At 45.1% G+C, this 26,966-nt stretch overlaps 3 protein-coding genes and 1 long non-coding RNA gene across 6 annotated transcripts in view; 1 reads left to right on the forward strand and 3 right to left on the reverse strand.

Annotated features, from left to right (window-relative positions):
- LOC309366804 (uncharacterized protein) overlaps positions 1-26,966 on the reverse strand; it is a 177,256-nt gene that overhangs the window by 13,522 nt on the left and 136,768 nt on the right. The window lies entirely within an intron of this gene.
- On the forward strand, positions 11-3,991 carry LOC309366832. The gene is made up of 2 exons (XR_014166889.1): positions 11-2,366; positions 2,429-3,991. It is a non-coding gene; the product is annotated as an uncharacterized lncRNA (long non-coding RNA).
- Positions 3,784-19,595, reverse strand: HSP90AB1 (heat shock protein 90 alpha family class B member 1). Its single transcript, XM_081905653.1, has 12 exons — positions 19,437-19,595; positions 17,489-17,641; positions 14,213-14,419; positions 13,270-13,429; positions 11,019-11,152; positions 9,821-10,135; positions 8,722-8,887; positions 7,692-7,882; positions 7,092-7,239; positions 6,012-6,280; positions 5,419-5,752; positions 3,784-4,377 (listed from the first exon to the last, which is right to left on the reverse strand). Exons 2-12 carry the CDS (start codon positions 17,639-17,641, stop codon positions 4,268-4,270), a joined length of 2,187 nt encoding a protein of 728 aa, XP_081761779.1. The 5' UTR covers positions 19,437-19,595; the 3' UTR covers positions 3,784-4,267.
- The window catches only part of SLC29A1 (solute carrier family 29 member 1 (Augustine blood group)), an 88,990-nt gene continuing 87,248 nt past the window's right edge, over positions 25,225-26,966 (reverse strand). For all 3 annotated transcript variants that reach the window (XM_081905671.1, XM_081905670.1, XM_081905672.1), the window contains exon 13: positions 25,225-26,642. In XM_081905671.1, the coding sequence (XP_081761797.1) occupies positions 26,531-26,642 (112 nt within the window). In that variant the 3' untranslated portion in view covers positions 25,225-26,530. The remainder of the gene's footprint in view (positions 26,643-26,966) is intronic.

A 26,966-nucleotide genomic window follows, 5' to 3' on the forward strand; every position in this document is an offset into this window, starting at 1 on the left:
CATGAAAAAGTCTCGAGTTTTACCCATTAACCCTTTTGTTGCCAAGCTGACATTGGGCAGGGGAAACATTTTTTGGTACTCGACACACAACTGTTTTATTTTATTAAATTTAAACTATGCTGCAAATAAGTGGCCAGGACATGTTTTATAGCCTTTAAAGTGTGTCCAGGAGGGATAATCTAAAGGAGTTGCTGCTTCCTTGTGGGCCACCCCCCCGCCTCCAGGTGCTGTTGGGGTGAAAACAAACATCTCAAATCTCATCCAGTTGATTTATCCAGTATGGTTTAATCACATTAGCAAGTGGGTCGCTTTACATCTGATGTGCCAAATATGGATCTAAGTGGCAAAAATAGGAGTTCCATTACATTAAGCAGAAAGATGTTGCTGTATCTCTTGCCTTTTGAGCCAGGTGAACTTGATACTTTACCTTGTAGATGGGGAACAATTTTGGAGGCTTGAGATCAATTATTTGTGCAAAGCTAGTCATCTTTCCTTCTCTATCTCTGCTGCCACAAAAGTCTTCTCTCTCAAGTAGAAATACTGCCAAAAGTTGATTCCTGTGTCAGTTTAGTTTTAGTACTCCTTGCATGAGGATAGAGGTTTCTGGCAGGAAAAAACCATGTTATTTTAAATAGAGCCAAAACGAGGTAGCTGAAGTGCCATTCAATCTCTGCAGTGATGACTGTTGTCCGTTGGGGCTCAAGGCTAAGAGATCAACAGTAGGTGCAGCCAGAACCAATGACAGAGCCTGACTGGTTATAAGACAGAAGGCAGGCATGTGGATACTAGGTGAGGGCTGACAAGTTATTGTGGAGGAGTGCTGCATTTGCTTTAATGGACCAGCCAGATTGAGTCTCTGGTAACAGGTAGACAAGTATGAGAAAAAATTGATATAAATACAAGTAAGGGGGAAGAAATGTTTTGTGACTGAAAAAGCCCCATTTGTTAATTTCCTCAAATGAGCACATAATAAGTAAATTGAAGGGCAAAGGTACCAATGAGACACCAAAATCCTCATCTTTGGCTACAAAGTATGTTGTGTAAATTCACAATTCAAAATGTTCCAGGCTTTCCAATTTTATTTCAAGGAGTGGCATGGTATGAGGAAGTAATGATGGGCAAGAAGGGATGTGGACAGAAGTAGTAACTTCACACAGAAGTTCAGCTTTAGTAGCACCATGAGGCCTAGATTCTTAACTTGACTTCAAAGCAAAACTTAACTCCCCCCAAAGACTTAAAAATCTCTGTCACTATGGCAGTGGACTGCAGAGGATTAAAAAAGCATTAAAAGGCTGCTTAGGACACAGAAGACGTTCCAGGTCAAAGGTTACACTTGACAGCCATGCTCCACATTAAGAGAAAATTCCAATGGGTAGGAAATTCAGTGTATGGTGTCTTAGCCTTGTTCTGCAAATATTGTTGCAGTCTAAAAATATCCCCACCCTTGGCTGATCAACCTGTGAAATCCACTGTTATAAACTTGCATAAATGAAGACTGAAAAGAGATCTGTATTGTTAATTGTAGAAAGGGAAGGTATACACAATTCAACCCAATTAAGTCCTATCTGAACTGCCTAAACTCTTGTTGGATTCCGATCACAGGGTTCAAAGTGTAACTTTCCAAATTGTAGTTTGTCCTGGACATCACCTACAGGCAGGTGCCTGTAATAAAGCATAAAATCTTGACAGCAAGAAGCACAAGGTACTTCCTTAATTAGCTGTCAGGAAATCTGAGTAATCCTATGCATGTTTACTTACAAGTCCCTTTGTTCAATGAAGCTTGCTCTATTGTAAGCGTTTATTAGCAGGGGTGGGGAACACACTATCCCATGGGCCAAATTGGGCAGTTAGGTGGGTGTTGCATGATGTTACAATGAAGGCAAGCTGGTTTTGAAGAGCTCTTTGAAGGCACTCTGCCCATGGGTCAGTTGATCATTGTACAGTGGTACCTCGGGTTAAGAACTTAATTCGTTCTGGAGGTCCATTCTTAACCTGAGGTACCACTTTAGCTAATGGGGCCTCCCGCTGCCACCGCGTGATTTCTGTTCTCATCCTGAAACAATGTTCTCAACCAGAGGTACTATTTCTGGGTTAGCGGAATCTGTAACCAGAGGTATCACTGTACCGGGTTTGGCCAGGGGAGGAAGATGGGTTCAGCAATCTTCTCTAGCCTACAAGGAATTGTACATGTTAGAATAACAGCTTTATATAGATGGCTGCTACATCCCTGCTCTTGTAGATGATGCCTTGTGTAGTCTATCCTTTATAGCAGGACTGGGACAGAGGGCCATGGGCAACCTTCCAGAGACTGTCTGCCAGTGGTGGGCAGGGCTGGAGGCAAAAGTGGGCAAAGCAATTTAACTTTTGTACCCTTGGCTCTATTCCAGCTATGCCAAAGTATATTTTGTAGAATCATAAGAGTTGGAAGGGACCCTGAGGATCATCTAGTCCAACCCTTTGCAGTACAGGAATCTGCAGCTGTGAGATGTTTCTACAACCCCCATGTACATCCAGGCAAGCAAGAGTCACAGTTCAGGAACATATTATGGCTAGGAAAAAGCATCCAAAGGGCCTGGAGCAAAGCCAGTGAAGGGAATGCTCTGGACTCTCCCTCCATGAGACTGAACCATCAGCACCCCCTGCTGGAAGCAGGCTTGACAGCAGGATTTTATTATATGCATATGCAACTATGCATGGCTGCAGGGTGCGCCTTGCCCACAAGCCCAAAGCGGTTGACAACCCCTGCTGCAGAGCAGATGCCAGTAAAGAGAAGCATGTAAGAAATTTGACTACTTAAGAGACAGTCTCTGAACTGCCAAAATAGTCCTACCACCTTCAGGAGACGAAACTAAGCAGGTGGATTTTTCTAAAAGAGAACTGACTTGAAAATAAGTCATCTTGTTGCACAATGACAACGGGGAGCAGGGATGGGTAACTTATGGCCAACAGACCAAGTGTGTTTCCAAAAGCGACTGTGATACCATACCATTTTGCTCAACGCACTTCATATGGAGGCACCCAAAGGTGCTTCCCCTAACAACCTGCAGTGGGGATTCCCCAACATGGTGCCCATAAAGCACATGCACCCACCAAGGCCAAGAGAGACCTGGAACCCATGAGAACATGAACCCATTGAAACAGATTGAATTGCTGGAAGTTTGTTCTTGCCCAGAGCCATTCCTTGACACTCAGTTATCTCCGTATGCCCTCTAACCAGCATGAATGCGGCAATGGAAGCAGCAATGTGGGTTCCAGGGTGGAGGCTTTGGGGCACCATGAGGAACTTATTTACTCTGGCACGTATACGCATGGTTTTTTTAAGGTTTGCCCACAAGGAATCCCCTAAAAACATCACATTTGAGGTCTACAGTTTTGTTCCATGGCATGTTTCTGCCCAGTGTAAAAACCAATGCCACACGGCTTTAATTTATTTATAATTTGCGGAAGAATCCTTGTGAAAACCATAAGGATTTGTTTTGAGAATCCAGTGTTTGTAATGACAATTGCTGGGTCTAGGATTTTTAGATGTCCGATCTGTAGTTTGATATTGGTTTAGGGGAATACTCCATGTAAATATCATGCAAATGCAAGAGGAGCCATTTTGAGGCTGGAGTGCCCACAACACTTTCTCAGAATTCCACATGTACACACAAGCTCAAGAAGGTCAGGGTGTTCTGGCACAACCAGTTTCCACTCTTGATTGGGGGGCAGGTATGGCTATCTGCACCAGTTTGTGACAAGGTCCATGTGCTCCACAAGAAAAGAAATCCATCACAATACTACTTCATTGTAAACCACATTCTTTGTTATTTTAATTCCAGTAAAACAAAACCAAATACAAACAGCCAACAAGAGTACAAGTCCCTGCTCTCTGAGGACAAAGGGCAGCAGTGAGGGAGGGAGGCAAGGAGTCAACTCACTGCTCTATTAGTGGGGAGGACATTCACTGTGTTCACCTCAGCTATGGTAGGATGGATGCTTGGTGGCCCAGCAGAAAAAGGATAAAACCCGCATGGGGGGAGGGAAAACCTAAAACCAGTGGGCCGGTCCCTTTCCCCTAAAGCAGCATTTTTTCTAAACAAGCAGAAAGACAGATCAGATAGGTGTGGAGACCCCTTGTCACACTGGCTACCAATTATACAGGAAGGTAGTGAGAGACTGCTTACGAAGGCATGCCAGAGCACTGCCGGAGCCAGTCTTCCTGAGCAAGGCGATGGTGCAGGGAATGGATGGTGGCAAGACAGAGGGGGAGCTCAGCGCCCTCTCTTTAATCCACCTCCTCCATGCGTGAGGCATCCTCGTCTCCTTCCAGAGGGGGAATATCTTCAGAGACAGCGGCACTAGGCTCTTCAGCAGCAACCTCATCTTCATCAATCCCTGAAATAGTAAGTGTGCAATAGAAAATCATTTTTAGGCCGTTCAAGGCTAGAAAGGGTCTCTTTAAGAGCCAGACTTGTATTCCTTTCTCATTTGCAAGCAAGCATCCTGCCCCCGTGGCACATTGGTTGTACTCAAGTTTGGAGCCCTCCAAAAGCATGAGGGTCTGAAGTGAGGAGCCTCCATGAAGAGAGAAGGATCCTCACTTTAGGCCTTTGTCCTCAAGCGTGTGGAGGGCTCAGAGCCATGACCTGCTGCTTCTCCCTGCAGGTTTGTTTACATACAAGGAGATTCAGTGCCCTAACAGGGCTTTAATAAGGCCACACATGTAGCAGTAACAAAGCAAAGACTTGTCAGCCTTATACTATAGAATGCCCTTCATGGAAGCTCCTTAGGTATATATCTACAATTTTTAGAAAAAATTGGCAGACTAAAGAACATTTGCCAATATCCAACGCAATCTCAGTAACACAACAGCCTGGAAAGCTGCGGCAAAGTTATCTCCATGTTGTAGGTGTGGGGGGAACAGACACTTCCATCAGTAGCAAAGTCATGGAAAAGGTCCAATCTTAGCTTGGGCTCTCAGACCTTCACATCCATCACCCTGTGTTACGGGCTGGAATCCTTTCTTGGGACTCCCCAAATTAATTGACATTTAGGTTCCAAGTCTGCTTTCCACACCAGCTACAGGCAATTTCACATCCTTCTGCTCACCAGGCCTCACTTATAAAAACACTCCCCCCACTGCTATACCTCTCCTGCCCTTTTCACAACGTCACAATTCTATGTGACTAACCCACATTCATGTTCCCACCACCACTGCCACAACAAAGTTTCCCCTGAGGCCAGAGAAGAATGAGTGTGCATTTGTGGGTAGAGGAACCAAGTAAATTGGACCTTCCTGAGGCCAAAAAACACAAGTTGTTTGACAAGCCCTGGATTGAATGCATCAGGGTCACAGAAACCTCTCTTAACTGGCCATATTCCATTTCCTCAATAGCAGAAGTAGGATTTGCTGCTCCCCATCTCCCAGCAACTCACCGAGCCCCAGCTTGATCATCCTATAGATACGGTTGGAGTGAGTCTGTGGATCCTCCAAGGAGAAGCCAGAGGAAAGCAGTGCTGTCTCAAAGAGCAGCACCACAAGGTCCTTGACGGCCTTGTCGTTCTTGTCTGCCTCCGCCTTCTGACGCAGTGTCTCTACAATGGGGTGGTCAGGATTGATCTCCAGGTGCTTCTTGGCCATCATGTAGCCCATGGTGGAGTTGTCTCGCAAGGCCTGGGCCTTCATGATACGTTCCATGTTGGCGGTCCAGCCATAGGTGCTGGTGACAATACAGCAGGGTGAGGAGACCAGCCTGTTTGAGACCGTCACCTAGATAAGACACCAGATGCCAAATCATGAACCTTCATCAAAAAATGTTTATTATTATTATTCTTAACCCATCTGGCTGGGTTTCCCCAACCACTCTGGGTGGCTTACAGCACATCTAAAAATATAATAAAAACAAGCTTTAAAAACCTCCTGATACAGGGCTGCCTTCAGATGTCTTCTAAAAGTTGTATAATTCTTTATCTCTGTCTTCTTTGCACATGTGTGTGGTCAGGCAGATAATGGGACAAAGCACACTCACCTTTTCAACTTTCTTCTCCAGGATTTCCTTCATGAGTTTGCAAAGGTTCTCAAACTTGGCTTTGCTCTCCTCCATCTTCTTCTTCTCGTCCTCATCCTCTGGCAGCTCCAGCCCTTCTTTGGTGACGGACACCAAGGTCTTGCCATCAAATTCCTTCAGCTGCTGGACGCTATACTCATCAATGGGCTCTGTCATGTACACCACCTCAAAACCACGTTTCCTCACTCGCTCCACAAAGGCAGAGTTAGCCACCTGCTCCTTGCTCTCACCTGCAGCACAAGAGATTAGAGGAGCTAACATCAGGCTGCACATCATGGGCTCCAACAAAGCTCCATTTTTAAAGAGAGTAATGCTGCTCTCATAGCAAGCATGTTTCAGCTGGTCTTGCATTTTGCTAAGCCTTGTGGATGGGGCCCCCAAACCTGGCAAGACTAGGAAGGTATCAAAACAGCAGATTTTTGCACCCAACACTCAAAACAGAGGGCACCAATAGAGACCAATATTCTAGTACAGAGCAAATCAAGATGTATTTCTGTCTACATTTGATGAATCTAAGCTTCAGTTCCTATTATAAATGAGCCTCCCTTTTGCGTAATTTAATCAGCACACATTATGTGGATCATGCAATTTAGGACTTTGAAAGGTGTGTTTTCCCATTTTTTATCATGCACTGAGAAATTAGACTGGAACTCTAAAGGGCAAAGATGTGTAAAAGAACTGACAGATATTTGGAAGTCCTTCTGAATTAACTCTTACTGGTTCACAACGTTTAATTAAAACTTGGAGGTTTTTAGCTCATATCTCTGGAATCATGAAGATTTGAGTTGGGTTTTCAATCTCTCTTCAATTAAAGAAAAGAGCCACCACCCCCAGAAGATCCAAGGAAGGTAATCTATTAAGGAGAATTGACCAAAGGCACAAATAACTCAGAAATTGATGCCAGAGCAGCCAAGGTGAGTTCAGTGGAAATAAAATCTCCAGGTTCCACTATAACCAAAGATTCCTGCTCAAAGGAATCACCATTCCACTGTGAGGAGACAAGGTTTGATCAGCTTTGTCCTGACAGCAGGTATTATTTACCTGTGATGTAATAGATGCTTTTCTGGTTTTCCTTCATACGGGACACATATTCGGAGAGGGAATTCATCTCGTCGCCAGAATGGGAAGTGTGGTACCGCAACAGTTCTGACAGGCGTTTCCTGTTGGTAGAGTCCTCATGGATCCCCAGCTATGGGCAAAAGATGTTTTAGATGCATTTATTTGTATTTATAGATTCCAAATAATGTGGGCAAAAAAATGTCACTATTGACAGATGGGCAGCCCAACCCAGGGTGTTTGGGGAGAGAAGAACTGGACTCTAAATAAATAGGTACCCAACTGGCCAGGCTAATAAATGGACATGCAGGGCAACAGGTGTTCAGGCTAGAGTTAAGCTTTCTGATCAGCTAAAATTACTGCTTAGCTTCACTCTCCACTTTTCTGAGCTTATGGCCTGAAGATTTCCCAGCCTTTTCACAATCATGAGGACTAGAACTGTTTTTTAAAAGAACACTTCCCATAATTAAAAACAAAACAAGGTAGTAGAAGTCAGGAGCAAGAAATTCTACTGCAGCAGATTGTTTTACTGCCCAAATTACTGTGCTCAATCCAGCCTGAGACAGTGGGCTGGTCAGCTCTCACCTTGAGATTTTTGGAGAAGGCTTCGTAGAACTTCTTGTAGTTTTCTTTGTCCTCCGCCAGCTCTGCAAAAAGCTCCAGGCATTTCTTGACGATGTTCTTGCGAATCACTTTGAGAATCTTGCTTTGTTGCAGCATCTCACGGGAGATGTTCAGGGGCAGATCCTCCGAGTCCACTACACCCCGGATGAAGTCTGATTTAACAAAAGAAAGGAAGAAATAAAATCAGAGACTAAACGAGCCATGACAAGTGATAGGTAATCTGAGTGAAAGAGTACCATTTCTTGGTTCTACCTAAGTGATCCAGGGAGAAGGGACAAGAAAGTGTGTACATACATGGCAATTCAGCCTTCCCCAAAAGTGCCCTTTGCAGAACTCAGCAGAAGGGCTTTGCTCATTTTCAGTCTCCACCCTGAGAATTTTCATATGGTTTGGTTTTCCATAGAATTGCTGTATGGTTTGATTCTCTTCCTTGGACCAATGTTGTGCAGTATTACTATTATTTTTTAAGGAGAGGGTGAACGGGTGGGTGGCAGGTTAGGCCAGGTGGTATTTCATCCCAACCTACGAAAGCATTTTATAAGCAAAACAGTGCCCAATTGGAAATGCAAGCCTCGGGTGTTTGGGAAGAACAGCGCAAAGAGAACTTGCACTGAGGGAGCTAACCTATGTCATGACCCCCTTGCACTAATTCCCCCCTGCCCTGCCACAGTTCTTCAAATAGCAGAGGAAGATAATGAGTACACTAAGCCAGGCTGGCTGGGGTGGGAGATACAGCTTTGCTAGAGATCAGCGATGGGGAACATGCGTCACTCCAATTCCCATCAGCTCCACCTAGCATGGCCAATGGTTAAGGATGATGGGAATTGTAGTCCATAAGCATCTAGCGATGCCACCTTGTTTTGGGAGTTTGAAAAACCAGAATAAAATGATAGTTCAATACTGGCATTGCAGAGATGGGTCAAACAAGGGCAATAAAAAACAGCCCAATATTCTAAGTGAGGTAAAGCAGGAACAGAAAGAGGGAGCTTACTCAGGTACTCTGGGATGAGTTCATCACAGCTGTCCATAATGAAGACGCGCCTCACATAGAGCTTGATGTTGTTCTTTTTCTTCTTGTTCTCAAAGAGGTCAAACGGGGCCCGGCGTGGGATGAAGAGAAGCGCCCGGAATTCCAACTGCCCCTCCACAGAGAAGTGCTGTGAAGTTTGGGAACATCAGATGAGCTAGTGAGCAGCCCTTTGGGGAAAACACACACTGGCAGCAAAAATATCATAGAAAGACTTCTGTGTGGACTGGACTTGTTAGATATTCCTGGCAAAACTTGCTAGGCAAGAGGAAACTTCAGAGACTCCACTGTGCTAGAATTTCTTGCACCCCAGTAGAGTTCAACAGGTGCCACTTATTCCATTAGGGCTATACGGACAAGAGAAGTTGCACCTGTTCATTTGCAACCCAGAACACAGCTGGAAATGGACAAAAACTTGCCCCAGCATGGAATCTGGCAGCCATACACTTAGTTCCAATTATTTCACTCAAGAGACCCTTCTCTCCTCTAGCCTGAGAGGGTGTGTTTGTTTTTTAAACTTTTCAATGATACATCAGTTAATACTTTAAAACATACTGCTATACTTCTACCCACTGGGCAACTATGAATGGTGCAGACAACTCTAATGAAACCTAGCGACACTTAGAAAATATATTGCAGTGGAGAACTGCAAGCTTCTTCCTCCATGAAGTGGTCTCTTCTATCCCCTTCACATAACAATGCATACATTCTTCAGTTAGGGTTGCCATATTTCAAAAATCTGGGCATAAAAGGTTGCTTGGCAGTGGCAAAGTAGTTGAGCTTTTTTTAAATGGAAAAACCACACTGCCAGCATGGGCTGCCATACATCTGATTTTTTTCAGACATTTTACCAATTTCTGCCTGGGCACTGCTGCCAACCACAGTATTCTCGATATGTCCAGGAAATTCCAGATGTATGGCAACCCTATTCAAGTACTCAGCTTCTTAGTTAGCAGACGCTGCTGCCCTGTATTGCCATCTTGTCTGCTACTTTCTCTGGGCCTTTGCTCGATACAGAGAACCAAGTACAGTAGATATCAGCAGAGATATCTACCACTCTCACCTTAACAGCCAGATGGTCTTCCCAATCATTAGTCAAGCTCTTGTAGAACTCGCCATACTCCTCCTGAGTGATGTCATCAGGGTTTCGGGTCCAGATGGGCTTGGTCTTGTTCAGTTCCTCCTGGTCGATGTACTTTTCCTTGATCTTCTTGGTCTTCTTCTTGCTCTTGCCACCTTCCTCCTCTTCATCTGAGCCCACATCTTCAATCTTGGGCTTCTCCTCTTCATCTTTGGGGGCTGCCTCTTCATCCTCCTTCTCCACTTTTTCCTCCTCCGCCTCATCGTCGCTGATTTCCTTCTCACGCTCCTTCTCCAGCTGCAAGAAGAGAACCTTGTTACTGTACTGCAGGTTTATCAAGAAGGTTAAAGTTAAAAGGGTCAAACCTGGGGGTGAGCCATATTCAGAGAATGGGGGGTTATTGTACCGTGTATGAAGCATGCACACACAGATAGGCACCCTTTCTCTTGCCAACTTCACACCTATATTTCCACCAGGAAGAGAATATAGCCGGTCTGCTTCTCACGCTAGTCAAGGGAGCAGAGTTTCAAAACACCGCTACAATCCAGTGTGGCCACTGCTTTCTCAGGCCTGTGACCAGGCCACAACCCAAGATGTGGCAGAACTTTTTAAAAAGCCCACGATGGGATGGAGCTGCTCTCCACTGCAACACATGAGAATGCTTCCCAAGTGAAGCCGCACTTGAAATTGCAAGAGCCACTTCACTTTAGCACCCTAAACACTTTAAAGCATGCAGGACTTCACCCATCAACTGGTGTGTCGGGACCCAATATTGGGTCATGGTCTGATTTAAGGTGGCTCATTAACAGCAGCGCTACCGCAATAGATACATATAACAAAAATTAAGAAACGGATTCCCAAATCCATTATTGTGTTGAAGGTGGGTCCCGGTCTGAAACGAAATTCAATAAATAAAATCAATAGCAGTCTAAGCCACAGGCAAGTACAATGCTCCTATAAAATCCATTTCAAAAGCTGCAGGACTGCTCTACAAGTAAAGGCAGTATATGAATAGTCCAGCTCTCCCTCCTTCACATACAATGCCTGGGCTCTCCTTCATGGAGAGACTTTAGCACTCCTACAGCAGCACAATGTGGAACAGTTTCCACCATACACCTAAAAGTCGCTGTGGAAATGAAACTCATTTGATCCCCTGGAGCAGCTCCTCTCATATACCTACATAGAGAGTGATAGGGTAGCCGATGAACTGAGAGTGCTTCTTCACCACTTCCTTGATGCGACGTTCCTCCAGGTATTCAGTCTGATCTTCCTTCAGGTGCAAGATCACTTTGGTACCACGGCCAATGGGTTCACCTAAAACAAACAAACAAGAGGAACTAAGCCTGGGTTGCGGAGCTGCAGTCCAAAACATCTGAGGAGCACTAGGTTGGTGAAGGCTGGTGGGAGACTCTAGAAGGCCACATCAGATCTGCGGCTCCTTAGAAAGTGTTCCTGGTCAGAGCCAACATCTCCAGCAGGTGGAAGACTGGCCATTATTGGGGGAGGTAGTCCTTGTTTTGGAGAGGCTGATATAAAAAACTTAGTTTTTGTCTTCTAAGGGCAAGTCATAGGTCTTATAATTGGTAAGAACTCTTTCTTAAGTGTACATATGCAGCCTAAGATTGTTCAGAGGAAACCTATGAGGCTACTAAAGGTAAAGGTAAAGGGACCCCTGACCATTGGGTCCAGTCACAGACGACTCTGGGGTTGTGGTGCTCATCTCGCTTTATTGGCCGAGGGAGCCGGCGTACACCTTCCGGGTCATGTGGCCAGCATGACTAAGCCGCTTCTGGCGAACCAGAGCAGCGCACGGAAACGCCGTTTACCTTCCTGCCAGAGCGGTACCTATTTATCTACTTGCATTTTGACGTACCTTCCAACTGCTAGGTTGGCAGGAGCAGGGACCAAGCAACAGGAGCTCACGAGGATTCAAACTGCTAACCTTTTGATTGGCAAGCCCTAGGCTCGTGGTTTAACCCACAGCGCCACCCACGTCCCTTTTATGAGGCTACTAGAAAGAAGGTAAGAGCCTGCTGGATCAGGCCAATGATCTACCTAGTCCAGCATCCTGTTCATAGAGTGGCTAACTGGATTCCTGTGTCAAATTCACAAACAGGAGTGCTCTCCCTAAGCCATTGAGAGCCTTATCCTCCTCAAACTTCTCTAATCCTCTTTTAAAGCCATCCAAGTTGGTGGCTATCACTGCTTTGGTGGGAGCAAATTCCAAAGTTTATCTTTGTGCTATGTGAATGAATGCCTTTCTTCCTGTCCCAAAACCTCCAACATTCAGTTTCATTAAATGCCCAGGAGTTCTAGTGTTATGAGGGAGAAAAACATTTCTCTATCCACTTTCTCCATGCCATGCTTAATTTTTCAAACTTCTATCATGTCACCTCTTACTTGCCTTTTCTCTAAATTAAAAAGTCCTAAATGCCGCAATTTTCCCTCCGTGTTTCAGATGCAGTCCAGATTTTTATAATGACACTTGTGATATTGGCAGTTTTATTTTCAATTCATTTCCTAATGATCCTAGTATGCAATTTGTCTTTTTTACAGCTGTCACACACTGGGTCGACATCTTGATTGACAACTAGTGTTGCCATTTCCTCCCCTGCAAACTCAAGCTATGCACCTAATGACAATATGCAAGGACACCTATTTATAGCTGCCTCAGAAATATGAAAAGCATGAGGTGACGCAGATAATACATTTATTTTGTATCTCTTGCATCAACAGATAATTATGGTTTCTTTTTTATTTCTTTATGGAATGCTTTTGAGAATTCTGTGGTGGAGAAGAGATGCTATTTATACATCCTGCTTAATAAAATATTATTTAAAAGTGAAAAATGTCACTTCATGCTCAATCTGCCTCATGAAACCAGAAAAACAGAGATCCCAAATGCACTGTAAATGATGTGGGAAGTCCCAGCAACATATCAAAGGGATTCTGGGACCAGCACACAATGTGCTGATGCAACATGAATGACCTCCATGCTCTTTTGGAAATGACTGAAAGGTCTCCTGGGTAACAAGTCTTTTTTGCTGGTTACTGCTCAACCTCACCAGCAGAGGGCAGAAAAGAGAAGAGGAAGGATTACAGTGGTACCTCTGGTTACGTACTTAATTTGTTCCTGAGGTCTGTTCTTAACCTGAGGTACCACTTTAGCTAATGGGGCCTCCCCCCGCCGCGATTTCTGTTCTCATCCTGAGGTAAAGTTCTTAACCTGAAGTACTACTTCTGGGTTAGCTGAGTCTGTAACCCCAAGTGTTTGTAACCTGAGGTGTTTGTAACCAGAGGTACCACTGTACTACTGTTCCTACTTTTGGGTCATCTATGAGACTGCCATATTCCCCCTTTTACTTCTAATTCAAGACAGCATTTGAGAACCCCTTGATCACTTGCTATTGGGGGCATCTGCCATCACATACCATGGTCAGTTTTGACAGTGAAGGAGCCGCCTGCAGATGACTCCCAGGCATACTGTTCATCATCGTTGTGCTTGGTGATAACCACAACCTTCTCAGCCACAAGGTAAGCAGAGTAAAAGCCCACACCGAACTGTCCAATCATGGAGATGTCTGCACCAGCCTGTAGATGGAAGAAGAGAGACTAGATGCCTGGAAAGGAAACCTAACATACATATGCATACACAGTTTCTAAATAACCAGAAAGCTATGCTCTAGACATAAAGAGCTGGCAGGAAAGAAGGCAACACCCAGGTTAGATGCACCTTTATAATGAATTTAGATTTTTTTTATTTTAAAAATAGGAATGGTGCAAAACAGTGAAGCAGCTTATGAGCGAGGTGCTGTATTTTGTGAAAAAAATGAAAATTCATAGGCAAAGGATTCAACATCCTGAAAGCCTCAATTTTGATTATATTAAAAGCAGCCTTCTTCCTCTTAAAATCAGGGAGAGGGACCTGTGGCCCTAATTTACTGGAAACCAACTCTCCTCAGCCCCAGAGAACATGGCCAATGGCTAGGGATGGTAGGAATTTAAATCAGGTGGCATCAGGAGGAGCACAGGTTCCTTACCATAAGACTATATATAAAGTGCATGGATAGTGGCTGATGAAATTCTCAGAAGAGCGCATGAGACATAATTTCCACATATCAAGGGGATTAGATACCCTGTACAGTTCTGTTCCTCTCCAGTAGAATGTTGTTAAATAAGCACCAATTTGCCTACTTTGCATGTAATTATTTTAATTTCTAATATAGATGTTAAGTAAGAGATTCAGGTTTTCCTGCTAAAGAATCCCAGTTTCTTTGAATGTGAAATTCAAGCATGCCTCTATATGCCAGATCCCTTCTTTCTAAAGTTGTTGCTCTCCATCCTTTCCAAAACTCTCATCCACCAGCCACCCACCTGCAAGGCTTCCATGAAGGCTTTGGTGCCAGACTTCGCAATGGTGCCCAGATTGTTGATAAGGTCTGCCTTTGTCATGCCAATACCGGTGTCCACCAAGGTGAGGGTGCGTTCATGGGGATTGGGAATGATATCTATCTTCAGCTCTTTGCCACTTTCCAGCTTTGAGGGATCTGTCAGACTCTCATAGCGGATCTTGTCCAGTGCCTATGAGACAAGAAAAAATAGGTAAGGATGGGACGATCGAACAATCTCAATTTCAGAATCTGTATCACTTCCATAGAACTGCATGTAAGCAAACAAAATGTTTCATGATGCTATCAGTTTTCAGATTTACAAACCGTTGTCAAAGTTAACGGCATTGTTGTGACGCTAAGTAGCCGTTTGAAATTTGCTATATAAAAATACAAATCTCAAGTCACTTTATATTCCACATATCCAATGACGACGGCAATCAGTTGTCCTGTGATGTTTAAGCCCCACCGCCCAACTTTCACTTTGTTTGCTGTTAAATTACATGGAATTTACAAAGCTTGGGGATCCAATTTGTTGTTACTGAAATGAATGAGGAAGAGAAATTTCTGAAGACCAAAGCTAACATAAATCCATTTAATTCTTGACAACTTCTCAAAATAGGGCAGAGAAAATGTTAGCATTTTACTTGTACTGTATCACCAATTCCATTTTAATGTTGTTATACGACTTTTAAAAACAATGGAGTATTTTTTTGTTTCTGTAAAAAATAGTACATTCCTTTAAATAAAAAAACATTACCTAGAACTACAGGGTAACCACTGGACCTCAGGAATTACACTTATCTTAAGAAGTTCATTCTGCTCAAATATGAGTTTATCATGACACATAAGTTAACACTCTCATAAAGCAAATTTGCAACAGTGATTTATTATTTCTACTTTTTTAAACCTATTAGGCTACTGGAACATATTGGACCCCCCCCTTTTTTTTACTATGAGTATTTCACTTAGGCATTTGTTTTGGATTCTCATCTATTTATTAGACTATTTTGAAATGTGATGCCAACACTTGCCCACAAAGCCCGTTCAGAAAGGGATGAGTAAAATCTCAGAGCAGTATGAAGGAAAGGTGAACCAGTTCCCCCAGCACTTGTCAGCACATGCCTACTGCAAAGCTGCTTCTGAGTGTGAGAGGAAGAAATTGAGCCAATGTGATCAATCCATGTCAGAATGCTGCTTCTGCATGAGAAGGTTCTGCTTAAACGAAGTCCCAGAAGCAAAGGGTTGTTGCTCTCCTGGAAGGAAGAGTATGAAGACCTCCCTCTCTCTCTTATTCATAAACTAAGGAAGGTAGAAGCGGCTCAACTGGTGAGGCACACCAACAGCAAGAGCCCCCCAGTGGTTGCCGTTGATGGGAAAGGAGAGGCGCTAGGCAGTGAGGAGGTTGGGGCTACACAGCAGAACCAATCCAGCACTCCTACCACTGCACCCAGCCTTGTCCTTCCCAGGAAGTGGCAACCAACATTGCTGCTGGCCAAGCTACTCCTGAAGGGAGAATAGGAGGGTGATTTATAAAATTATTCATGGTGCTAAAAAATAGATAACAGGAAATTGTGTGTGAGCTCTCACTCATATATAATATTAGACCCAACAAAATTTGGGCAGCAGATTTAGGACCAAGTAAGTATTTCAGCACACAATGCAGAATTATAGAATTTGTTGTCATAAGGTGTGGCAATTGCCACTGGCTTAGAGGATTTAAAAGAATATAACTAGCCATTATAACCACAAACAGCTGCTCTGTAGCAACCGGCAAACAATCGCGACATGTCTTCATGCCCTTCTTTTGGGCATCTTGAGAGCCTCTAGCTATCCATTGACAAAAACAAGATGCCAGACTAAATGCCTCTTTGGTTTGTTCCAGAAGGCTTTTTAAATGTAGGAACCTGTCCACACTGTCCACCTCCCTAACACACTAAACCTGTGGTCCTCCAATGTTATTAGACCACAGCTCCCATCATCTCTGACCACTAGCCACACTGGCTGGGGCTGATGGGCGCTGGAGTCCAACAACATCTAAAGGGCAACAGGTTGGGAAGGTTGTCCCAGTCTGAACTTCTAAGGTAACCAGTCCATGCTTTACCTAGTAAAAGATGGAAAGTGAGTGCTCACTTCTAGTTAATACCAGCTTGATCAAATCTGTTTGTACCTACTGCTAAGCCTTTTTTTTCCAGTATTGCCAAGATGAGGGGAAATCATTTAATCTTATTTGAAGAAGAAAAACTCCCAAGTTTATCTTTCTAAAAAGATAGGACAATTAAATCTGAATAAAATTATGTGAAAACTCAAATACACTGAGGGAAAGGCTACATTTCTTCAAAAATAAAGAACCACTGTAAAAATACATTTTTCAAGATCAATCATTACCAAATGGCACAAAAGGTTATGTACTATGTTGTTACTAACAGTTTGGGACTGTGCAATAGATACCATATTATACTGCTGTTATGGGATTGATACTGGGGGCTAGACTCTAGCAAGTGATGAAATGCGCCAGGATCTAGAGTCTGGGTCCAGGAAATGCCATTCTGTGGATCACTGGGAGACCTATACCATTGTGCCCAGGGCTTGCCTTTGAGGCAAAGTTTTAAAGACACCCATGGCAAGCCCCCCTTGCAGAGAAACAACTAGAAAAATTATAAGGCACCCAATTATTCCTCTGTGGGTTTCTATGCCCCACACCTTATGCAGTGTTATGGCAGGTGGGCCTTGCAAGGCAAAGTAGGACCCCAGCAGGCTTCATTTTGTCCACAGATCAATAGTTTTGAAGCCTGCCATATTCTTTAACTTCTTGAACTCTGCAACCTACTCCATAACTGACATTATGAATATGAAAAAAGAAAGTAAGTCCTAACAACTTGCTCTGCCCAAGCCTTGCTTCTAGAAAGCTCTGGGCACTTAATAGTCTCTAAATAAACAAAAAATGTACATAGGCATGCTGCAATGGAGTTTTTGGATTGTCTTCTACTTTGTGTTTTTGGGATCAGGACAGAACAGATGTGTTCTGCAACTAGAAAAAATGGCTGGCAAGTAGTGTAGCCTCCTAGATAGTATAAATGCTCTGTTTAATTAAATGTTTATGGATAGCTCAACTAATGAGGATGTACCACTGTTTGGGAAATATATGAAGTTCCAATGGGAAACTCAATTTAAATAAATTATTTAAATTCTAGATTTAAGTATTATTCCTTCTTCCACACAGCTCTTCTCCTTTCTCCCAACTCTAGGTCAACATACTCACATCAGAGGCGTTGGAAATGATCTCCCGCATAAAGATTTCCTTGTTGGAGTAAAAGGTGTTGATTATCAGGGACATAAGCTGGGCAATCTCTGCCTGGAAGGCAAAGGTTTCCACCTCCTCTTCGCCATGCTGGGTTTGGATTTCTTCAGGCATCTGGAATACGAACCAAGATGTCAGTATCTTTGTCATACAGGGTTCATATAGGGATACAGTACTAACATTTACCACAGCTTCACCAGTTGCTAATTTGTTTCCAGGTTTAATTTATGGAGCTCACACTGCTGTTAAAAGCCCCAAACTAGGCCCCAACTACCTGAAAGATCACCTCCTTGCCCTACAGATCCTCTTAGGTGCTCAGATAAGCAGAGGGGGTCCTCTTGGTAGCTATGGCACCCTCAGAAGTTCAAGTGTGGTGGGCCTTAAATTGTGGCATTCCCTTTCTAGTGGTGCATCTGACACCATCCTGTTTTTGTCTTATGCTGAAGACACATCTCTTTATCCTAGCTGTTGACACTTAAATATATTCTAGGACCCACTCTAGTTGTATTCTAATTTGTTTTTTAAACTGTTTTTAGTGTTGTATTTTACATTGATGTGATCCACCCTGGAACCTTTGCGTTCAGTGAGGTTAGTATAAATTAACTCAGTAAGCCTTACGACCACCTTGAAAGGCATATCCCCACATTGTTGTCCTCCTACAAACATTGGGCAGCAATAGTGACCTCCTGAAAGCTAGCTAGTCAAGTTTGCAAGAGCAAAGATGTGACGCAGGTAGCTCAGCTACACGTGCTATGTCTACATAGCAAGAACGAGAAGCTATGGTCCTCCAGTTTCTGTTGGACTGCAACTTCCATCATCCTTGACCAGTGGCCATGTTGGCAGGAGCCTTACAGCATCTGGAGGCTGATAGGTTTCCCATCCCTGTTAGTCTGACACTGCATGATGGAGTCCTGAACTTCAGCTCGCTAGAGTGAAAGAAAGATTCACTGAACGTTTCCTGGGACACCACTATCTTTCTTCCTCGGCTCCTGCGAACGAAAAGGACTTATCTCCTGCCAGGATTAGTGCAAGGCTGAACTAGATCAAGGCCACCGGCAGGCATCTTCTTGCATCACATGTTTTGCAGTAGAGCAGGGGGCCAGCAGGCTTAACTTCCCCGACGTTTTCATTCTCTGGCCCGCCATTTGTAAAAACCCAATTAGCAAGATTTAAACCTAAGTTGAAACAATGGGAATTCCTAGATCTACGTCCCCTCCCGTCCAATTTCTCCTGTTTTCTTAGCTGCATCTGGGATAAAAGCCGGCTGCCTCGGGAAGCCGAGGCTAAACCGATTCCCTTTCGGCACAAGGCGATACCCGAGACCAGGCGAGCCATTGTTGAACCGGCCACTTAAGCCGTTAGAAGATGAGCGCCATTAGGGCGGCGGCGGCGGCAGCAGCAGCAACCGCCACCATCCACCATGATCGGGTGGTTTTGCTTCTCTTTCACACCTTCTCCCCCGCGAGGAACTGCGCTCAGCCAAGGCCGGCAAGAAGAAAAGCCGAGCGCGGGGAAGAGAAGCCGCAAGGCCTCGAGGGAGGGAGGCAGGGGCTGCGGAAGGCGCCAGGGCTCCGGGCCTTGAGAATGACGCGCTCGGGCACCGGGCCTGGCTAGGCCCACGAGCACGCGCGCCCGCCTCTCCTCGGCCGGGTGGCGCTGGGGCCCCTCCCCCACCCTCTCCTGTCAGCGGCGCCTCTGAGGAAACCCTTCGCGGGGTCTGGGGCCCGACCTAGCCGAGGAAGAGGCGGCGGCGGCGGCGGGCACATGGCCTCCCGGAGGAAGCAGGTGCGGCGCCGCTCCTCTGCCCTTCTACCCGCAGCATCCCTCGGGACACCGCCGTCGCCTCACGCGGCGTCCTTCTTGGGGGAATGGGGTGGGTGAGGGGAATCAGGGCTCCCCCCCCGCTTACTTTGATCGACGGCGGGAGATAAGCCTGGAGCACGGCCTGGTCTTGACGACAGAGATCGCGGCACAGCCAGGAGAGGAGCGCGGACCGCCTCTTGCAGACCTATATAGCGGCTGAGTCCGGAGCCTCGCGTCCCTTTGCTCCCTCCGCCTTAAAGGGGCCTGGTGCTCGGATGGGCTCCGACAGCCTCCTCCCTCCCCTTCGCACTTCGACGGCTCTTCTTCTCGCTTGGCCCTTCTGAAGCTCAGGGGCTCCCGGGTCCCGCTTCTTCTCCCTCTGCCGTTTCGAAAGGAATGGCTAGGAATAACGAACGAAGGGCAGCTGATAAGTGCGGTCTGTTAAAGACGTCGATTAGCTCCCCATCAAAGGTGCATTAATTTGTATGGGAAGTGTAGAGTTCAGAACCAAGCACTGTAAACAGATATTTCGTTTTGTGATGATGGAGGCGTGTACCCTCAGTCAACATTTTCAGAAGAGGAATTCCTTACGTGAGGAAGAAGAACGCTTCTTTTAAGATAGCCCAGTTACAGTTTTGTTTTTTTTAAAAAAATACTTTTATTTTCATTGGAATCCTGGAATATTAGAGGTGGAAGTTACCTTGGAGGTAGATCTATGCAGGTAGATCTCTATGCAGGATCTTCGATGCTGGATGCAAATATATGGCTTAAAAAATGTCTCCAGCAAAGGAGAGCCCAATGCCTCTCAAGAAAGTCTTTTTGCGGGTCACATAGCTCTCACCCCAATATTTAACTGGAAATTGCTTCCCTGCAATTCCCACCCATCGGTCCTACCCCTGCCTTCTTTGACAACTCTTTAGATATTGTAGGACTGCTATTATTCCTCCCCTTAATCTCTTAATTTCTTCTCTAGGCCAAATACTGTATACCCAGCAATTTTATTGCCTCAAAAGTTTTTAAATGATTCCATCTTGGCTTTCTGGCTAAAATAAAAGGTAATGTGTGTAACTGGTTAATCTAACAGATTGATCCATTGAAAGTGTTGCAGTTCTGCCAGATTTATAACTTTGTTAACCCTAATTCAAAAAGCCAGCTCTGTTGTAGCACAAACAATGGTTGCTCTGGGACTGTTTCTTGTGGGATCAGCTTCCACAGACTACCAAAGAGGTGAAGAATCGGTAGCCTTTCAAACTGTTGTTGGACTCCAATTCCCAGTAGCACCAGTCGCCATGACTAATGGCCAAGAGTGATGGGAGTTGTAGTTCAACAACATCTGGTTTCACATCCCTGGAAAATGGGGTTCAGTTGGGCAATGTGACAAAGTGAATTCCATTCAGTCTATAAAATCTTTGTGGTTTTAAGGTGCCACAAGAGTCTGGCAGGCCTAGTAGTTTTGAGTCCCCAACCAGAATGCACAGGTTTTTAGAAACAGTATTTTCTTTATTGTAACCTGCCCCCAAAGCAGGGTAGACAACACAAAATTAGTACCATATTTCATTAAATTGGAATTGGCTTTCCAGCATGTTGTGACCAACAGGTTTCAGGATAAAAGACCCTACTTTCAGAGAGTTGCAGAAGAGCTTTTATTTCAGTGCTCAAACTCCTCTCACTACTACTACTACTACTACTACAATAATAATAATAATAATAATAATGGAATGCTGTTAAACTAGGACAAAGAGCTGAAGAGAGCCAGTTCAAAGTCAGATGCATGTAAATATGCTACTTTTACAAACACAGAAAATGCCCAAACCCAATTTAAGCATCAAGTGTAGAAACAGGATCAAAACTAGGCTTTATTTCACCCAGTTAAAGACCTAGTTTGACACACCTGGGGTGCACAATTGCGTCCAGACATACAAAGGCTGAGAGCCTCAATGGTGCCTATCTGGAGGCTTAACCCAGGGCAAAAAAATCTGGCTATCCCCCCACCCCACCCCCTGTAGCTAATGTCCTGTGTATAAATGCTTCACCTATTACAGTACTTTCCATTTGGATCTGGGGAAAGAAATCCCAACTCAGGATCCACCAGGTTCAACTGGCCTTTCAAATGCTTTTCAGGGCTTGATGAACTGAACGTTGAAGAGGAAACAAACTGAAACATTACCAGGATTTCTGCTTTAAATGACCCAAGTGTCATTAGCTTAGCTGGAAGAATATAAATCTGCTGGAAAACTTTTAAAAACTAGTCATGTGAAATGACCCTACGCACTTAGTACACATAACTATCCATGTGTCTACAATTTCTCTCCGCATGTTGCTTTGTGGGGACTTGGCCCTGAAAAGCAGCTAATAAATAATTGGAATGCACGAATGAAAACAGAGATAGGTGCTCGATTGTGAGTTGCGCTCCTCTCCTCACACACTGGAGGAGGAACGTCCTTGCCTTGCTACAGCTTCGACACACAGGCTGGAGCTGACATTGTGGGACCCACAAGATCTTTCCCTCTTAAGTGAAAGAGAAAGCTGTGGGAGGAAACGCAGAGGCTCTGGGGGCCGATTCAGTTCTCCCGCCTCCCCCAGATCTTTTAATAGCCAGATCACTACACATTTCCTGTAATCAAAGGAGAGCCTTTGCGTTCGAAAGCCCAAGGCAGGGCAATGGGGCCCCGCACTCTTTTCGCCTCAAAGCCCTGACTCCGCTCCCCCCCCCCCGCCTTGTGTCTGTGGACAAAGCACTCTGTACATGCCCAGAGGCGCTCTCGTCTATTGCTGTGTGCGTTCCCGTTCTCAACTCAGGCACCTGAGCGCTTCCTATGGGCCGGTTTGCTTATAAACGCCCGCGGAGAGCAAGGACCAAATGGGCACTATAGACAATCGCTGCTCCAGAACAGAATCACGGCTCCCGGGTGCAGATTTGCTTTGCGAGAACCCGCCCGGTCTACGCATGCGCAGTCGCGCTCCCTCGAGGTGCGAGGCGGAGCCGCGGCCGCCGGCTTTGATTGGCGTGCGACGGCGAGGCTGTGCGGGGACTATTTTTCTTGAGGTACTCTGCATGGGTGGCGTAGGGAGACGGTTGGCTGTGCTGCGACCTCCTTCCAGTAGTTTCTTCGCGAGGCTCCTCGCTCCCTCCCTCCCTGTTCGGCTTGGGGCTTTCTTTTACCTCGCGCCCGCTTTCCCGCCTTGCGGGAATGCTTCTGACGCAGCGGCGGGCTCATTGCGTGGCCACCAGGGGGAGCCGTAACTCAGGCCTCTGCCGCACAAGCCGTGCATTTAAACCACCCAGACCCCCAAGAATACTGGGAACTGTAGCTTAGCTCTACACCTAACTACAGTTCCCAGCACCCTTAAATTACATTTCCCGGGATTCTTTTTTTGTTGTGGTGTGCTTTAAATGCATCGTGCTCACCCATAAGATCCAGCAACCAGAGCGCCATGCAAATGTCAATAAATAGTTCTGAAATCTAGATACAGATAGGTAGCCGTGTTGGTCTGCCATAGTCAAAACAAAAAAAATTCCTTCCAGTAGCACCTTAAAGACCAACTAAGTTAGTTCTTGGTATGAGCTTTCGTGTGCATGCACACTTCTTCAGATACATGCACACGAAAGCTCATACCAAGAACTAACTTAGTTGGTCTTTAAGGTGCTACTGGAAGGAATTTTTTTTGTTCTGAAATCTAGGATTTTGTATGTGTGAGGACCAGAATTGAACCCAGCTAGCATCCCCCCCATAATTTTTCTTGATTTCAACAGTGCCGTTTGGTGTGGGGGAGGGACACATTTTGGCCATCTACTAAAAATCATCCAGAATATTACCAATAAATCCTGATCTGCTTTCTGCCTAGCCTACCTCTGTATAGGCCAGATAGTACAGTGGTACCTTGGGTTAAGAAGTTAATTCGTTCCAGACGTCCGTTCTTAACCCGAAACTGTTCTTAACCTGAAGCACCACTTTGGCTAATGGGGGCTCCTGCTGCCCCTGTGCCGCCGGAGCATGATTTCAATTCTCATGCTGAAGTAAAGTTCTTAACCTGAGGTAATATTTCTGGGTTAGTGGAGTCTGTAATCTGAATCGTATGTAACCCGAGGTACCACTGTAATTGTATATATTTTAGTTTGTGTAACTCAGCTGTGGTCAACCTTTTTCTACCTATTGCCCACTAATGCATCTTTACTGATAGTAAAATTTCCTTACCGCCCACCAGTGCTCGATGGAAGGAGGATCCAGCTTGTGCTGTAGAACCCACTACCGCCCACCTAGAATCCTGAAACGTCTACTAGTGGGCGGTAGGGACCAGGTTGACAACCCCTGGTGTAACTGGTGCTGCAAAAGTAAGAGGGGCTGCCTTGGCCAGGTGCCCAGCAAGCCATGAGAGGGTTCAAAAGTGGCCCCAAAGTTCACTGTGGGTGACCTCTCAGCCTAGGCTGCTTCATGGGCCTGTTTGTGAGGATGATAAAATGGGGTAACTTCATCCATGTGCTATCATGTGCCCACCACTCTGGAATCCCTGGAGGAAGAGGCGGGAGATATAAATGTGAGAAACAAAATAGATACAAGGGGAAACTGTCACTCTGCTGCTGCCCCCTAAGCTTTATATAGCTTAGTAGGAATTTGAAGCGGTATCTCCTGCCCATTAACAATGGCCCCATCTGCACTTTACATTTAAAGTAGCATCGTACCACTTTAAATTCATGGCTTCCGCCCAAAGAATTCTGGGAAATGTAGTGCATTAAGGATGCTGAGAATACTTAGGAGGCGCCTAGTCCCATCAGAAAGCTACAACTCCCAGAGTTCCCTGGGAAGAGAGATTGAATGTTAAACTGCTCTGCTCCAAAAGGATCTCTTCAAACTGAGTGAATCGCTATTAATATGAAAAATGCAATTCTGCGTAAGAAAGTGGGGCAAAAAATCCTAACTTTACCTAGATGCTTATTATGGGATTGGAACAGACAGTGACTGTCCAGGAAAAAGATCTTTGGTGCATAGTAGATAGCTCCATGAAAATGTTGAACTGGTGAATTTCATGCTAGGATCTCTAAGAAAGGGAACGACACCAAAACTGTCCATATCATAATGCCAATTTACAAACATCTATAGTTCAGTCAAACTTTGAATACTGTGTACAGTTTTGGTCACTACATTTCAACAAGGGTATCGTAGAGCTGTCTTAAAATGGGACTCAAATGTTTGCTCAGATATAAAATTTCAGGGAAATACCGGTATATTTTGAGAATGAGTTTTTTTAAAAAAACAACTTTTGCCTTGCAGTATAGAAATATGGCCAACAGGTGGTGTTCTAGTTCTATTATTGCCTTCAGAAGCCAAAGCCAATAGCAAGCAATGTTTGGAAAGCTTTACCTCTTGTAGTTGACATTTGTCTACTTATACTTAACACTTCTCCCCCTCACCCCTTGAATGTTGTACCACCTCCAGCCCCCCGCCCACCAGCAGAAGTTTCCAGATACAAAATTGCAGTAACTAATGGAAAATTTGTGAAAGCATTATTTTCTGGAGTGGAGCTGAGAAGGCAAGACATTCTGCCTTGAACTTCTCTCCACCCATTGCTCTTTGCAAGATGCAAACTGCCTGCAGAGCAATTAACATAACTCAGTCCTTGTAGTTTGTTCAGTGCTAACACGCCATCAACCTTTTAACATGTCTGGTCATTTCTTCTAGTAGTGTTTGACTGTGCTCTCATCCAAGTGCTGGATGCAATCTCATCCAAGTGCTCTTCCCCTAATTTCCCTCTTCATAATTAACAATTCTAACAATTAACAAATCTGCAGTCCTATACACACTTATACACAGAACTTCTCTGCAGGCATATATGGAATGTGCTGTTCATTGCAAACCTTTACCTCCCATACACTTTACTCCACACCTTTCACAAGATAAGGTTCCAGGCATGTTTTTTTAATTATAAAAGAGCAGTCCTATTTTTAACGCATCTCCTAATTTAATAATACAAATCTCTTCCACACACTAGAGGACTACGAGCTTCTCCCCCCCACAAAAAAATAAAAAATATATATCACAAGCATTGCCTTTTTTTTTTAAACAGAGTACAAACAAAACAACTACAATCCTGAGCTTTATAAATCCAAGGAGGGCAGGAGATAAGCTGAGAACGGATTGCAAGTGCCTTGGGCCTTTGCTCTAAACAACCAGGGCAGGGGAGGGTATGGGAAGCGGTCTGCCATCCACTATAGCATTTCCTGAATTCCATGCATTAAAATACACTCCTTCAGTGCTGCCACCTGGCGACCATGTGAGTAGAAAGTTGCCAAAGACATGGAGGCAGTTTTAAAACCGGGGCATGTTCTGTTTGTATACAAAATGGCAAATACACACACATATTTACAAAGGCAAAGTAATAGGGAGTAATTCGAGACTCCAAGACTATGGCTGTCGAAAGCAATGCTCTCCATCATTGGCTTGCTCAGTCTTATTCTATATATATATATATATTCACACACACACTTCCGCCAGTTATGGGTCAGGAGTAGCCAAGGTCTTCCTCCTCGGACTTGGCACTCTTACCATGCTCTTTCCATAGACAGAAACCAGCTATGCCTTGGGGAGATGTGGCTTGGGAGTGCCAGAAGTCCACCTCAAGAGAAGGGTTGCCTTCCAGGACACCCGATTGACACAACTCTGGGTACAACCTGTAATTATTGCCAAACCATTGGGATTTCCCCCATCAGATAGCAAAGCAGATGCCAGAGAAGCTTGGACACTTAGGAGCAAGTCCTTCCAACCAAAGCAGGGGTGGGAGACTGAAGTGGCAGTGAGGTGCAGGGGAAGAATCCCTTTAACGGAGCAGCGGAGACTGCAATGGTGTTCAAAAAAATAGAAGAAGGGCAGACATTCTTAAGCCAGTCCCCGCATAAGGAAACACGGTAAATGGTCCAGGGTTTGGGAGGCAGGACAGACAAATATCCCGATGTCAACGGGAGCGCAGAGGGTTGGCACAATCCTTGGAAGTGGAGGTCATTCACAGCTGGCAGTAGAAAAGATGGGAAGGCTGGGCGTATTGCACAGAAGAGGAGCCAGGCCGCTAGCGCAGCCCCACTGCAGGCCAAGAAGTGCTTGAGTCAGCTAAGGCAGTGAATTCCCGGGCAGCAGGCAAAACATCTTCCCTGGCGCTGTGGCCTCTCTGAGCTGATCCTCTGCCCGCAAAGCACTCAGAGTGTGTCTGTTAGATGGCTAGTCGGATTGGGAAGGAAAGGACAGCCCCCAAGGCCAGGCCCAATGAGAGGAAGAATGCCATGATGGTCCCAGCCGTCTCTGCTTCGTGGGACAGCACTTTCCTAGTGGGGGAAGGAAGGAGAAAACCTGGTCAGTTCAGGGCCGGCACCCTGTTACCCAAGCCACCAACTGCTGGCACACAGTTCTTTCAGTGAGTCAGCCCAACCAAGGGTTTCAGACAGCAGGCGTGCCAGCTCTGCCCAGAGATGCCAGGGGCATGTAGCTGGGCTTGCTTATATTCTTCCCTTCGCCTCTCCCATTTAAGAGTGTAAGCACCTTGGGGCAGAGGCCTGCCTTTAAGGTTTGGTTTGTTTCCGTCACTCTGTAGGCACCAGTGTGCCAAGTGCATGGGCAGCGCTGTGCAGAAAACCCAGGCAATAGCTTGC

This window comes from Podarcis melisellensis, assembly GCF_964234715.1.
Source record: "Podarcis melisellensis genome assembly, chromosome: 3".
NCBI classification, from domain to species: Eukaryota; Metazoa; Chordata; class Lepidosauria; order Squamata; family Lacertidae; genus Podarcis; species Podarcis melisellensis.